At 39.9% G+C, this 14,556-nt stretch overlaps 1 protein-coding gene across 7 annotated transcripts in view; it reads right to left on the reverse strand.

The window, feature by feature from the left end:
* Positions 1-9,051: 9,051 nt before the first annotated feature.
* The window catches only part of lars2 (leucyl-tRNA synthetase 2), a 72,652-nt gene continuing 67,147 nt past the window's right edge, over positions 9,052-14,556 (reverse strand). For 5 of the 7 annotated variants that reach the window (XM_012965475.3, XM_004915341.4, XM_012965474.3 and 2 more), the window contains 3 exons: positions 11,989-12,100; positions 10,419-10,546; positions 9,692-10,328 (listed from right to left, as the gene is read on the reverse strand). In XM_012965475.3, coding sequence (XP_012820929.2) covers positions 10,149-10,328; positions 10,419-10,546; positions 11,989-12,100 — 420 coding nt within the window. In that variant the 3' untranslated portion in view covers positions 9,692-10,148. Of the gene's footprint in view, positions 10,329-10,418; positions 10,547-11,988; positions 12,101-14,556 lie in introns of all 7 variants that reach the window. The other 2 variants (XM_002938308.5, XM_004915340.4) reach the window with 2 other exon arrangements.

Genomic DNA, 14,556 nt, shown 5'->3' on the forward strand with positions numbered 1-14,556 from the left:
TCTCCCCGTGTGTTACAGCCCTAAAGAAGGATATTAATGAGCTGAAGATATGTGCAACTAAACTGGTAAAGGGGATGGAAAATTTAAGCTATGAGGTTACACTGTCAAGGTTAGAGTTGTTTTCTATGGAAAAAAGGCAATTGCAAGGGGACATGATTACTCTGTACAAGTACATTTTTTTCAACATAAAAACAGTCAGCGCACCAGAGGCTACCACTTTAGATTAGAGAAATGGAACTTTCATTTAAAGCAGCGTAGGTGGTTTTTCACAGTGAGGGCAGTGAGGTTGTGGAATGTCCTTCCTAGTGATATTGTGTTGGCAGATTCTGTTAATGCCTTTAAGAGTTGCTTTGATGATTTCTTGAACAAGCGTAATATCCAAGGCTATTTTTTCAACCCAACTTAACTATGTTAGAAGAGCCGTCTGCCTAGTGTGCAACCCTGGGGCACCAGACAAACAAAACAAACAAGGGGCAGATAGTGCCCCCCAATAAGAGAGTGAGGAGAGAAAGGAATGAGGGCAATGAAAGAAGAGGGGAATAGAGAGCATATACATCTTGCTCGCTTTAAAATAGATTAAGCTTTGGCATCTAATGTGGTAGTTCACAAGTGCTGCCTACTCCAGGAAATGGGTCCCCTTCAAACTCCAACCATGGTTGCCATACTCTACCAAATTTTGTTGGGCAACCTCTAGCAAGGTTCGTTAGTTTAATAGAGGACCCCGTTAATTCATTTAATCCACTGAATTTTTGGGGGGGTTTCAACCCCATCCACGAAAGTATGATACTTTTTCTTGCATAGTATAGTTGGGATCGGGCAAGGATATGAGGATGAGGATATGCCTTCCACTTGGTCCTCCATAATCCCAAGTAGACATATATGTGGTGAGAGGAGTTGCAGCTCCAAGCCATATGCAGGAAGCCTGCCTGATCGGCCTGGCACCTATGGAATTTGTCAGTGTCTCTGTGGCCAATTTCTTTCAATCTGACCAGGGTGAAATAAACCTGCAGTAAAAACTTATATTGAATTAGTCTGTCTCTTGAGGATATCAAAATATGGTACAGGTTGTTTCCTCCCATTGCTCATCTGTTAACCCGCCCAGCAATGCTCTCCATTTAAGGTATGTTCTGTCTGTGAAAGGGGGCCTCTCAGGCTGAGATCCGTAGGCAGTATATTTGGGAGGCTAGCTTGGGGGGGGGCACTCCTGCCTCAGCAAGTTTTCTATAGGGTACTTCTCATAAACTAGAGATACTTCCCAAAACTGGTCTAGAAATGCCTCCCTCAGTTATAAGTATTGGTACAATTTGATGGTGACTAGAGAGGGTTTATTCCTGAGGTCGGTGTATGAAGGAAATAGTTTTCTTTCCAGTATACTGTATCTCCAAGCTGCCTAACACCTGTTATAGGCCAGATGTGAAATTGGGGTAGTTGGGTGAAGAGCAAGTGCTTTTCTCAGGCAATTTGCAATTGGTCTTATTTTTTTTTTTTTCCAATTATTTGTGGTTTTTGAATTAGTATCAGGGCAGGATTGGGGAAACTGGTTACGAATTGGGTGGTCATTAATTTGGATCAAGAACCATGCTTGAGTTAATCAGGAGCATAACTAGGCAGACTGTGACATAATAACTAGGGTGCACAAATGAGTCATAAATATAATCAAATAACAAGCTCTGCCCATCACACAGAATTCTTGTGGAATGTGCAATTTTGTTTAACTAAACCAGCAAGAGCAAATACCCATCCTGCACATGCAGAGAGCTGTAGTTTTACCAGCTGCCAAGATAATCCAAGTGAATTGATTTTATGGTGATGGCCTGTTACACTAGGTTTAGTATGTATGCATATACAGACAGTGTTGGAATGCAAGAAATACATGTACACACCTGCCCTGTGAGGTACCACCAGCGTCAGACCCAGGAGCGCTGCACCTTCATCCCACCCCCACCCCCACCGGTGTCCCCACTGTGCCCTTTTAACCCCCCCCCCCCCTGGGTACCACAACAATGCATGGGCAGGAAGTTATGCCTGCTATTATTGTGGCACTGTGTCTAAACAAATGCAGTTACATATACATGTCTTTGAATCTTGGGTGCAAGTTTTTTTTATCACTTTCTGTATATAGTTAATGGGGTTGTATACCTTTGTTACTCTTTATATCTTATAGACACCAATTCTAAGCAAGTTTTCAATTAAAAGTATTAATTTTCTTTATAGTTTTTGAATTATTTGTCTTCCTCTTCTGACTTTCTAGTTTTCAAATGGGGCTACAGTTCTATTGGTAAAGTTTTTATTACTATCTTTACATACAATATATAGTAACATAGTAAGTTAGGTTGAAAAAAGTCATACGTACATGAAGTTCAACCATAACCTGCCTAACTGCTAGTTGATCTAGAGCAGTGCTGTCCAACTGGCTGCCCCCCTCTGTGTGGCCCCCACCTGCCTGGCTGCTTTGATGGCTTACTCTTGTGTAAGCTTTAAATGGTATCAGTACTGAGATTAACATCAGATTCAGGCTGTAATCCCCCTGTATTGTTTAAAAATGTAATCCCCTGTGTTCTTCACACCTTTTAATCCCTACATTGTTCACCCCCTGCAGGGTTCACACCTCAGGCTCAGGCTGTAATTACCCACATTGTTCCCCTGTTCACACCTCAGACAGACTGTAGGAGCAGTAACACACAAATAATCCCTGCACACTACAAAAAGAACATATACTGAGGTGGTACTGCAATTAAAAAGTTTTTTAATATATAGTTATTGTGCAGACTGTAGGAGCAGTGTCAGAATTGTGTCACTGTATGCTGCCTGTGTGTGCCATACACACAGGCAGCATAGGGCAGGCAGAGTATGGCCCACACAGGCAGGGTAGGGCAGGCAGAGTATGGCACACACAGGCAGCATAGGGCAGGCAGAGTATGGCACACACAGGCAGGATAGGGCAGGCAGAGTATGGCACACACAGGCGGGGTCAGAAAGACAGAGTATGGCACACACAAGCAGGGTAGGAAATAGAGTATGGCACACACAGGCAGGGTAGGGCAGGCAGAGTATGGCGCACACACGGGCAGATTAGGGAAGGCAGAGTATGGCTCACACAGGCAGAGTAGAAAAGACAGAGTATGGCACACACAGGCAGGGTAGGGCAGACAGAGTATGGCACACACAGGCAGGGTAGGGCAGGCAGAGTATGGCAGGTTTTTGCTGTACTACAACCATTAATATGGGTATGGTCATGTGATAACAGGGGTGTGGTTTCAAGTGGGTGTGGTTTAAAAACAGAAGTGGTCAAAACGGTCTTAAATTATCGTCCCTCCACCACGTAGGCCAGAAAAATTCCGGCCCTCGGTACCAAAGAAGTTGGACAGCACTGATCTAGAGGAAGGCAAAAAGCTCCATCTAAAACCTCTCTAATTTGCCTCAGAGGTGGAAAAAATTCCTTCACGACTGGTTCAGGGAGTGAATTCCACAACTTCACAGCTCTCACAGTAAAAAATCCTTTCCAAATATTTAAATGGAACCTCCTTTCTTCTAAATGGAGTGGGCGCCCTCGTGTCCGTTGGAAGGACCTACTGGTAAATAAAGCATTAGAAAGGTTATTTTATGATCCCCTTATATACTGTATTTATACAGTTATCATGTCACCTCTTAAGCGCCTCTTCTCCAGTGTAAACAGACCCAACTTGGCCAGTCTTTCTTCATAACTGAGACTTTCCATACCCTTTACTAGCTTAGTTGCCCTTCTCTGGACCCTCTCTAACTCAATCATGCCCCGTTTGAGCACTGGAGACTAAAACTGAACAGCATATTCTAGATGGGGCCTTACCAGAGTTCTGTAAAGGGGAAGGATAACCCCCTCCTCCTGTGAATCTATGCCCCTTTTAATACAGCTCAAAACCTTGTTTGCCCTTGCAGCTGCTGCTTGGCATTGCTTGCTACAGCCATTATGGATTTGCCTAGTGCAGTCCCATTAAGGGTATAAGTGGCTTGCATATTTTTACATCCCAGGTGCATGACTTTATATTTATCCACATTAAATCTCATCTGCCACTTAGCCGCCCCAGAATTGCCAGTTTGTCAAGATCCTGCTGCAAGGATGCCATATCCTGGATAGAATTGACTGGCTGCAGAGTTTTGTGTCTTCTGCAAACACTGATACATTACTTATAATACCCTCCCCTAAGTCATTTATGAACAAGTTAAACAAAAGTGGACCCAGTACAGAACCCTGAGGGACCCCACTAAGAACCTTACTCCAAGCAGAGAATGTACCATTAACAATCACCCTCTGTACCCGATCCTGTAGCCAGTTTTCTATCCATGTGCAAACAACTATTAGGGTGTTCTCCTATTCATATACCAGTCTCTCATTCAAACTACCCCCTGGTTAAGGTTATTTTGGACCCTAGCAACTATATGGCTGCTGAAATTCCTATTTGGACTGTGCATGCACCGAAGGTGCGCACTGAGGTCTAGAGAAGCACAGGACAAAATACAGCATTGGGAGGCAGTGGTATAGTGCTCCCTGCATCCATTTAGTATTGTCCAATACTATTGTTTCCCCCAACCGTAGTGCAGGCTCTATTTGCCCATGCCACCGAATGGGGAACTATTTTGTCCCAATATTTCAATGACAAATTGATGGTGAATCGATCACCATCAAGTATTTCAATATTGATGACTTACTCAATTATTTCTTCATCCTTCTAATAATGGGACTTCCTAAGATCTGAAAATTTTAGTTTTAGTGATGCCACTTTGACTTTGGTCAATGTCAAAGTACAGTGGCTTGCAAAAGTATTCAGCCGCCTTGAACTTTTCCACATTTTGTCACATTACAGCTACAAACATGAATAAATTTTATTGGAATTCCACGTGAAAGACCAATACAAAGTGGTGTACACGTGAGAAGTGGAACGAAAATCATACATGATTCCAATCATTTTTTACAAATAAATAACTGCAAAGTGGGGTGTGCCCCCTGAGTCAATACTTTGTAGAACCCCCTTTTGCTGCAATTCCTGCTGCCAGTCTTTTAGGGTATGTCTCTACCAGCTTTGCACATCTAGAGACTGAAATCCTTACCCATTCTTCTTTGCAAAACAGCTCCAGCTCAGTCAGATTAGATGGACAGTGTTTGTGAACAGCAGTTTTCGGATCTTGCCACAGTTTCTCGATTGGATTTAGATCTGGACTGTGACTGGGCCATTCTAACAAATGGATATGTTTTGTTTTAAACCATTCCATTGTTGCCCTGGCTTTATGTTTAGGGTCGTTGTCCTGCTGGAAGGTGAACCTCCGCCCCAGTCTCAAGTCTTTTGCAGACTCCAAGAGGTTTTGTTCCAAGATTGCCCTGTATTTGGCTCCATCCATCTTCCCATCAACTCTGACCAGCTTCCCTGTCCCTGCTGAAGAGAAGCCCCCCCAGAGCATGATGCTGCCACCACCATATTTGACAGTGGGGATGGTGTGTTCAGAGTGATGTGCAGCGTTAGTTTTCCGCCACACATAGCGTTTTGCATTTTGGCCAGAAAGTTCCATTTTGGTCTCATCTGACCAGAGCACCTTCTTCCACATGTTTGCTGTGTCCCCCACATGGCTTGTGGCAAACTGCAAACGGGACTTCTTATGGTTTTCTGTTAACAATGGCTTTTGTCTTGCCACTCTTACATAAAGGCCTTAAACTTTGTGCAGTGCACGACTAATAGTTGTCCTATGGACAGATTCCCCCACCTGAGCTGTAGATCTCTGCAGCTCGTCCAGAGTCACCATGGGCCTCTTGGCTGCATTTTTGATCAGCGCTCTCCTTGTTTGGCCTGTGAGTTTAGGTGGACGGCCTTGTCTTGGTAGGTTTACAGTTGTGCCATACTCCTTCCATTTCTGAATGATCGCTTGAACAGTGCTCCATGGGATGTTCAAGGCTTTGGAAATCTTTTTGTAGCCTAAGCCTGCTTTAAATTTCTCAATAACTTTATCCCTGACCTGTCTGGTGTGTTCTTTGGACTTCATGGTGTTGTTGCTCCCAATATTCTCTTAGACAACCTCTAAGGCCGTCACAGAGCAGCTGTATTTGTACTGACATTAGATTACACACAGGTGCACTCTATTTAGTCATTAGCACTCATCAGGCAATGTCTATGGGCAACTGACTGCACTCAGACCAAAGGGGGCTGAATAATTACGCACACCCCACTTTGCAGTTATTTATTTGTATAATTTGTACAAATTTGTAATCATGTATGATTTTCGGTCCACTTCTCACGAGTACACCACTTTGTATTGGTCTTTCACGTGGAATTCCAATAAAATTGATTCATGTTTGTGGCTGTAATGTGACAAAATTTGGAAAAGTTCAAGGGGGCCGAATACTTTTGCAAGCCACTGTACTTTATAAACAAGGGGAAGTGAGAAAGTATGGTCAAATTTAGTCATAAAAAATCAAAATGTCACAACATGTAATAGCTGTGTCCACATATAGAAAAACGTGCCGCCTATTTATGACAGCAGCCAGTGGCAACAAAATTCAATCATTTTAACTAACCTATATAACTATATACAGTGTTCATCACCATAAATACTGTACACGCTTTAGTAAAAATAAAAAACACAACATATTAAGAAATTGTGAATTTGATGTCTTTAGTTTTGTCCCATGGTTGACTGAAAATATAATTTGCTTCAGCTTTCCATAGCAAATTATGTGTTGAACAGACATAAAAATAAAGTGTGGTAGCAGCCTGCCAATTCATATATTGCTACACGACTCTGCAGGGAAAATCATATTCTAGAGAGTTGCACTATATTTATTTCAGCCATGGCAATTACAAAGTGTCAGCAAACATCCCCAAACCTGTAAATGAGACATAGAATTTCATTTGTGCGCCTGTCACAATAAATGCTTGAGAGAAAGGCTACTATAAACACATCAGTATGACAACCCATTTAAAACGTGTTTGAATACTCCAAATAGTGGAGTGATATACTGTGTGTATATATATTTATAAGCCTCTAGTACACTAGCTCTCACAACAGCAGTAGCTTGCATTAAAGAGAAGATTGTATCTTCACCTGTGAGACTGCAAAGAACAAAATAGCCCATTAACAATATAATATACACCTTTGGGTGGTTCTCCTTTGTGTACCTGTAAGAACTTTAGTTGTCTAAGAAACTATGGCAGCTAGACTACATGACCAGATATGAGACCTCTTCAGAAATCTCATATTTTTAGTTGGGACGCTCAATGCTGAGTTCCAAACTGTCCATAGAAGGAAAGACTGCACAATAACAATATTTTGTATGGGCAATTGGCCGTGCATAAGCCTAATATTACCATGCACAACGCCAAGCCTCAGCTGGAGTGGTGCACTGGACTTTGGAGAAGCAGAAACACATTCACTGGAGTAATGCATTGTGTTTAAGGGATAGCTTAAGGGATAACCCTGTGGGTGCAATGAGAACTACTTGCCTGAATATGAAAATGGACTGGGGCTGTTTAGGTTAGGGTTTCATTAAAAGTGAACCTTAAAACTACAGTGTCATGTGGATTGACAGAGCCCAGTTTTATTCCCATGGGTATATCCTCTGGTGCACCTTATAGCTAAAGTGAACTCTAACCCGAAAATAAGCAAAAATCAAAACTACCTATTGCCAGGTTTAAAGATATTACAAAAATGTAAAAAAAAATGCATTAAATATCTTATAATAGTATAAAAGGTAGGGATACACAGAATCCAAGATTCGGTTTAGGATTCAGCCAAGATTCATCTTTTTTTCAGCAGGATTTGGATTTGGCTGAATCCAAGCTGCTGGCCAAATTGAATCCTTAAAATCATGTAACTTTTTAATCACATAAACATGGAAATTGAAACCATGCAAATTATGATTCAGATTCGGTATTCGGCCGAATCTTTCACAAAGGACTTTGGGTTCAGCTGGATCCTAAAATAGTGGATTCGGTGCATCCCTAATAAAAGGTAGGATAGAGTATTACCCATGAGCCACCCTCAAATGTAAAAAGAGTTGGGGAGCAACAGAAGCATGAAAATGTTCATGACTGTGCCAAATAAGGGCTGTGATTGGCTATTTAGTAGATCCAATGTGGACTGGTAGCCTATATAAGGCTCAGTTTGACAGTACAACTGGCTTTTATGCAACTAAAACTTGCCTCCAATCCAGGAATTCAAAAATAAGCACCTGCTTTGAGGCCACTGGGAGCAACAGCCAAAGTGTTGGGGAGCAACATATTGCTCACGAACCACTGGTTGGGGATCACTTGATTAACTTATAATAAGAGTACTAAATACCTTGCTTTGAATATGTTTTTAATGAGGTTCTAAAATAAGTAACATTCACCTTTAATATTGGCAGAAGAGACTACAATAATGGTTGCTGGCAACAAACATGCTTAGAAGTCTATTTTCAGTCTGTACATTTGCCTGTAAAGGCTCAGCAAAATTAAAAAGATCATGTATCCCCCGAGTGCAAGGCAGCTGTGGACTAGTGTGTCTGTATGTTATTTTTATACTTTCACAGAACCTTTCTAAAAAGTGAATCTGGAAACTCATGATAAAAAGAAAAAAGGGTTAATCACCGGTAGTTGCCACTTTGTGCATGTGCTGTGCATGTCTTGTTGCTCTGAATTCTCCTGGTGGCTATGCACAAAACAACCAAACAAAAGGGCTCAAAATGAATCCTCATAACTTTTTCCACTGCCAGCTGAAGGGCAGCATTCTGCATTTTAAGTTGGACATACACAAACCAATAAAAGCTGCCGACCCTGTCTACTAAGTTGCTAATTTATTGGCCTGTGTATGGGGCCCTAAAGAGGGCCTTTCCAGCTATTATCTGGTAGAAAATTAGGCAGATATCTCTCTTGGGTGAGGACAGCATCCACAATATCAATGCAGTCCTTCTCCGACTGTTCTCTGTAAGACTGCTGAATGATATGCATTGCACAAATGAACGCTTGTCCTCATTCTGTTGAAAGCGCTATATAATAAGAAATAAGTAGGGGGCAGACAACATAAGAAATAAGTAGGAGGCAGACAAAGTGTGGTTTCGTTTTTCTTTAAGTTCTCCCCATGACCATTGTAGCAATCAACCACATGACTAAAAGTAAAACAATCCATAACTAAACATTTATGACCATAAATAAAACAAATGTAACAAAACTAACAATATTGTTTTGTATCTCAAAAACTGGAAACATGGCTAGCAGCAATACAGATAATAAACATATTTTAGGCAGTATAAAATATTCAGTTGTAGGGATACAGAGACAAATATATATTATGACTAAAACATGGATCTGAGGTTGGCTGCAGATTAGTGCTTTGTATTTATAAAGCATATTATAAACTACTTACAGTCAAAAAGCTTCCCTATAAAATGAAAGTTATTCGTTGTAATGTAAACACATTATGTAATGTGATGTAAAAAAATAAACAAAAAACATGGCAATGGGACAGTTATTGGCCTGACTGCATCCCACCCTTTGCATTAGAAAAACAAGTTACATAGCAATCTGTTACTCTAGCCCAGCTGCCTCCAAATTTTGCACTACAAGTACCCTTTCCAAGTCAATTCATTCTGCATAGTATTGTCATTAGAAGCAATATGTAAATAGCTTGTTTTTCCCATAAAGCAAGATCATTTTGTATCAGAATCTCTTTGGTCAGTCTTCAACATATGGTTACACTGAGTTATTACTACACCTGATCTTTTTCCTCCTTTAGAAACACTGTTTACATTCACAAAGAAAAGGTGAGGAAACATATCAAAGCTGGGCTTTGTAGTGGAAGTCTTTTCTCTGTGATCCATATTTAAAACAGCTCATAGTGATTTTCCCCGTTGATATTTTTGAGCAACTGCTGAAAGAGCAAACTTATGCTTTATGTTACCAGGTAAGTCCTTAAAAATATATTTGCATTGTCCTTAATATCAAGTATTTCATTGGTTGTCTAAATAATTTAGTTTAAGTAATAAAATATTCCAGGTAGGGCCATGTAAAAGTCTCAGAAAGATTATACACTTAATATCAGTATAAAGCATTGCTGTACACCAGTGTACATAGCTGTGCCCTTGACATGTTGAATTATCAACTGGATCATGTGAAAGTCTGGATCTGTGCAGCCACAGTAATGAAAGCTTAATCTTGTACAAGAAAGTTGATGAGGGCTGTCCTTGGAGAGAGAAACACCTTTGTAATAGTACGTCCCTGAAGATGCGTCACACCCAAGTTACTCTGCAGCACCATCTCTTGAACCACCTTGGAATCACGGGAAACCTCCTGGGGAACACCAACTGTGCCACATGATTTGTTGTTAATCTGAAGAAACAATGGGAAATGAAATGCAACAGTTGTGAAGTCATCAAATTTTTCAAACTGATCCAACTATTACAATTTGAGATTACTTACCAGGACCTGCACTTCCACTATGTCGGGTTGTTTTAGGTAATCTGTGTCTATGCTGGGCCAATGCTGAACAAGTACATCTTTATCCCACTTGTACTGTGTACATAGCTTATTCTGAACATGGGCCATTCCTAGAAGTTTAAATAAATGAGAGCCATTAAAAGTCACTTGGCCAAATGTAATAAATATATTTTATCCTAAGTCATAAAATATTAATATTTGTTTAAAATTTTGCATTCTTTTTCATTTTCCTTGGAAATGGAATCAGCATTCATTCACTGTTTGAAGAACAATACTTCAATAAACACATAAATACTCACTAACTTGCCTATATTAAATGAAAGATAACCCTGCACTGCTTAATTTAGAAAAGAGTGATAGTTTTCCTTTAAGGCAATTAACTGCAGCACTTCCTGAAAGCAAACCAAAAACTACACCTGGTATTGTACTGTGCAACTTTGAGATGCTGGCCACTTCTGAAGTCAGAGTGTGACCCATATTACATTTTTATCTTTAATGATATAATGAGTCTTATAACTAAGTGGTGACAGCAGCAAGGATTATAAACTACTGTCCATGCAAGATATGTTACGTTGGGCTTGTAAAATGGAATGGAGAATGGAAAAACTGGGAACTTAGTAAATTAGATTTAGTATGAAGAAATTAAAACTAAGGCATTTGGAGGTTTAAAAATACACATTTAATGATAGGGTGATGTGATTGCAGTTAGTAGAAACATAAGGGATAAATATAACAAAGTCAACAGGCAATGCTTTAAGATTTTTAACTGTACCCAACAGTCCCACTTAGGTACCCATTAAAGACATGAAATGATGATGAAAGGCTGAAATTCATCGCTCAGGCTGCTGTTTAACTATAACACACACAACTTAAATTTCAGAACCTGATAGAAATCTATTTAGAAACATTTAATAGTCACTTATGTGGCCATTAAAGCTGCAACTAGTATATTAGCCAAAGAGACCACAATGTGGGTTATATGAGAGAGAGTTTACATACAGTAGCTGAAACCTAGCCAGCTAATATTTTACAATTGCCAATCAATGAGGGGACTGAGCAGAACATAAAAGACTTTATGGAAAGTGATATTCAGAAAATAAAACATAGATGAGAGAGACCAAGAATCCTAAACAGCATTATGGTGACCTGGGGCACTTGTTTGTTCCCTGTTTGAGGGGGAAATTCCAGGGGGGGGCAAGTGCCCTTCTTGCCCCTTACTGTGGTTATCTATAAATGGAGCTGTATAGACAATGGAAGCAGAGGATATCTATCTTATACAACCATTTTCTATTTACTAAACAGAACTAGAACACTTTTCTTAGTTGTAGGCTGGCAAAGAAAATTCACAGCCACTGCTCACCCTTAGCAGAGATCACCACCCTTAAGCCCTGCAAATCTGTTTACTTAATAATTTTAAAATATTCTTAAGCTGGCCACACACAGCACTCATTGGACATGACTAAAATATAAAGAGATGAGGGGTGGTCTATCTATACAAGTAGCACATCATGTCAACAAGTCAGTGGTTTCCTAATTGTATATTGCATTTTACCTTTCCATAGTTCCGAAGCCAAATGTGGTGCCATGGGCGCAACCATAATGCAGAGACTCGCCAAAGCATCTTCAAATTCAGAGCTGTGTAGGATAACCCGAGAGGATGCTTGCTGAAATACAGAAGAGAAGGGTTATTAAGTGACTTACTCTCCATCTGATATTCTTCTTACCTTGTATTACTGACACTTTAGCTACCATATTGTTTCATAATTATAATTCCAAATTTGCTTGTATACATGCATAGACACACTCAGATCCTCTAAAGAACAGAGCCCTGGCACAGATGTTCTAAAGGGATGCATGTCTTCAGGACAGTTTTGTGCATACCAATGGTTTGTATTTTATTTGGTTTACAGTACATTACCCTTCAAAAACTGCAATGATTGCCACACAATAATTAAAAGAAACCTTTGCGAACTACACTGATCTATAATTGTACCTTAAATACAGGTGCAGAGCAAGCTGAGCTTGGCAGAGCAACACCTCAGAACACTGACAGTCGGACCACATTGCCAACACAAGGCAATCAGGGGAACCTTTTCTAATAATTATAACACAGTCCCATAGAAATGCATTAAGTAACAATAGAAACGAGAATCAATCCATCAGGAAGTATTGGCATATGACAAGAACACACTTTTCCTTCTCACTTTGTACTCTACCAGTCCAGTAATAAAAAGCTTATGAGCATGCTGATAGACACTGCATGCACAAGGGGGCAATATTACTACAAGGAAATTGTATATAGAAAACTGTTGTAAAGATATAACACACATTTCTCTAAAGCTGCAAAGTGAAAAACAAAAGAAACAGAGTTTAATTAATAATAGGTGGCTGTATTTGTGGAGGACATGAGGTAAATGAGGTAAGAATTACATCATAATTGAAGACAAAAGGAATTCTGGGAATGAATTCCATACAAGCTCCAAAAAAAAAATCCCATTTACATGGGTTTATCCTATAGGCTAAAGCTCACTCACTGGGTTTTTAAAGCTGAAGCCAGGATAATAGCTAATCAGATTCCCAACTACATACTGATTTCGCCTTTCTTGAGGCTCATCAGTGTAGTGCAGGGTTTCCTGATCAGCTTAGGTAGAGTCACCGGTTTTGAAACAGGTCTGTATTTGGGAATCTGATCAGCTATTATCCTGGCTTCTGCTTTAAAAACCCAGTGGGTGAGCTTTAGCCTATAGGATAAACCCACGTAAATGGGATTTTTCTTGGAGCTTGTTGGGAATTTATACCCAGAATTTCTTTTGTTTATTTGTATCGGTATGAGGCAGTCTCTTCAACCCTAATAATTACTTTTAAGCTCTGACAGACGCACACTACATTATTTACTGTTTCCTGAACATATCTTTTTTTGGCCCTCTAAAATTCATAAAATGGTGGTATGTTATATAATTAAAAATTAAAAGTTCAGGCAATCATGAACCAATGAATGTAGAGGGATGTGGACTTATATTCTACGTTATAGTTTCTAGAAATAAACAACACTCCAATCATACATGCATTAAACTTTGTTTGCAAGTTTGCTTGGGTGTACTGATCACAAAAGAAGATTAACATCTCCCATTATATGAACGGAGTCTAAATTATCTTTTATATATAGCCACCAAAAATGTTTAACTGTTAATGTTTCTAAATACTACTTCACATAAAAAGTAGCTTACATTTTAAAAATACAGAATAACAATACCTACTGGGTGAGTGGCATAAAATTATTGTAAATTGAAAACAATCCAAGTGAACTCAGCTAGAAGTGGCTTACCACTGGGATCTGTCCCTTTTACTAATCATCCTGTGCATGGTTCACAAAGCAGTGTTTATATTCGCAGCTGACACTAAATTACTTGGATTAAATCAGAGCTGGGTACTGGCTTACTGTACAAACCTTTAGTCCGGTAAAGAGGGAAACAACATATAAACTCACCATATTAAGGCTGGGCCATACACGCACCGATGATATAGTACGATATTTGGTGTGTGTATGGCGGATCGACGAGGCACTCGATATCGCAAAAGGCTGCGGATATAGGTCGACTTGTCGATCGGGCAGGTAAAAGGTTTTGATTGGGCGCTGTCGAAGGGCTGAATCGGCAGAAGGAGGTAGAATGTCTATTGTTTCTACCTCCATATCTACCTCCAGATATTGCTACGTGTATGGCCACCTTTACACCGCAGAACAAACATGGCTATTTGTTCAGTTAATGGAAAAGAGACAAAAGCTAAACCAGAAATGTAAAATGAAGTCCTGTAAGGGCTACAGAATGTGCATAAAGTTTAAAGCTGACCATACACTGCCAGATCTGCTTGTTTGGTAAGGTCACAAAATGAGAAGTTCTGAACCCTAAGGTTACTTAGAGATGTTACTATAGTCAGTCATAGGCAGATATTCTGTTACTGCATTTTTCAGAATTAAGCCAAGGCTAAGGTGCCATAGCTAGTTACTTTCAGATCATTTATTATAATGGCCAAGAACAGATCAAATACAAGTATCGACCTGACATTGCTTGGATTTTAGGGTTTTCCAGATAAACATACTGTAGAATTTGAACACTGGAAA

The sequence above is a fragment of the Xenopus tropicalis genome, chromosome 6 (genome assembly GCF_000004195.4).
Source record: "Xenopus tropicalis strain Nigerian chromosome 6, UCB_Xtro_10.0, whole genome shotgun sequence".
Taxonomy (NCBI): Eukaryota; Metazoa; Chordata; class Amphibia; order Anura; family Pipidae; genus Xenopus; species Xenopus tropicalis.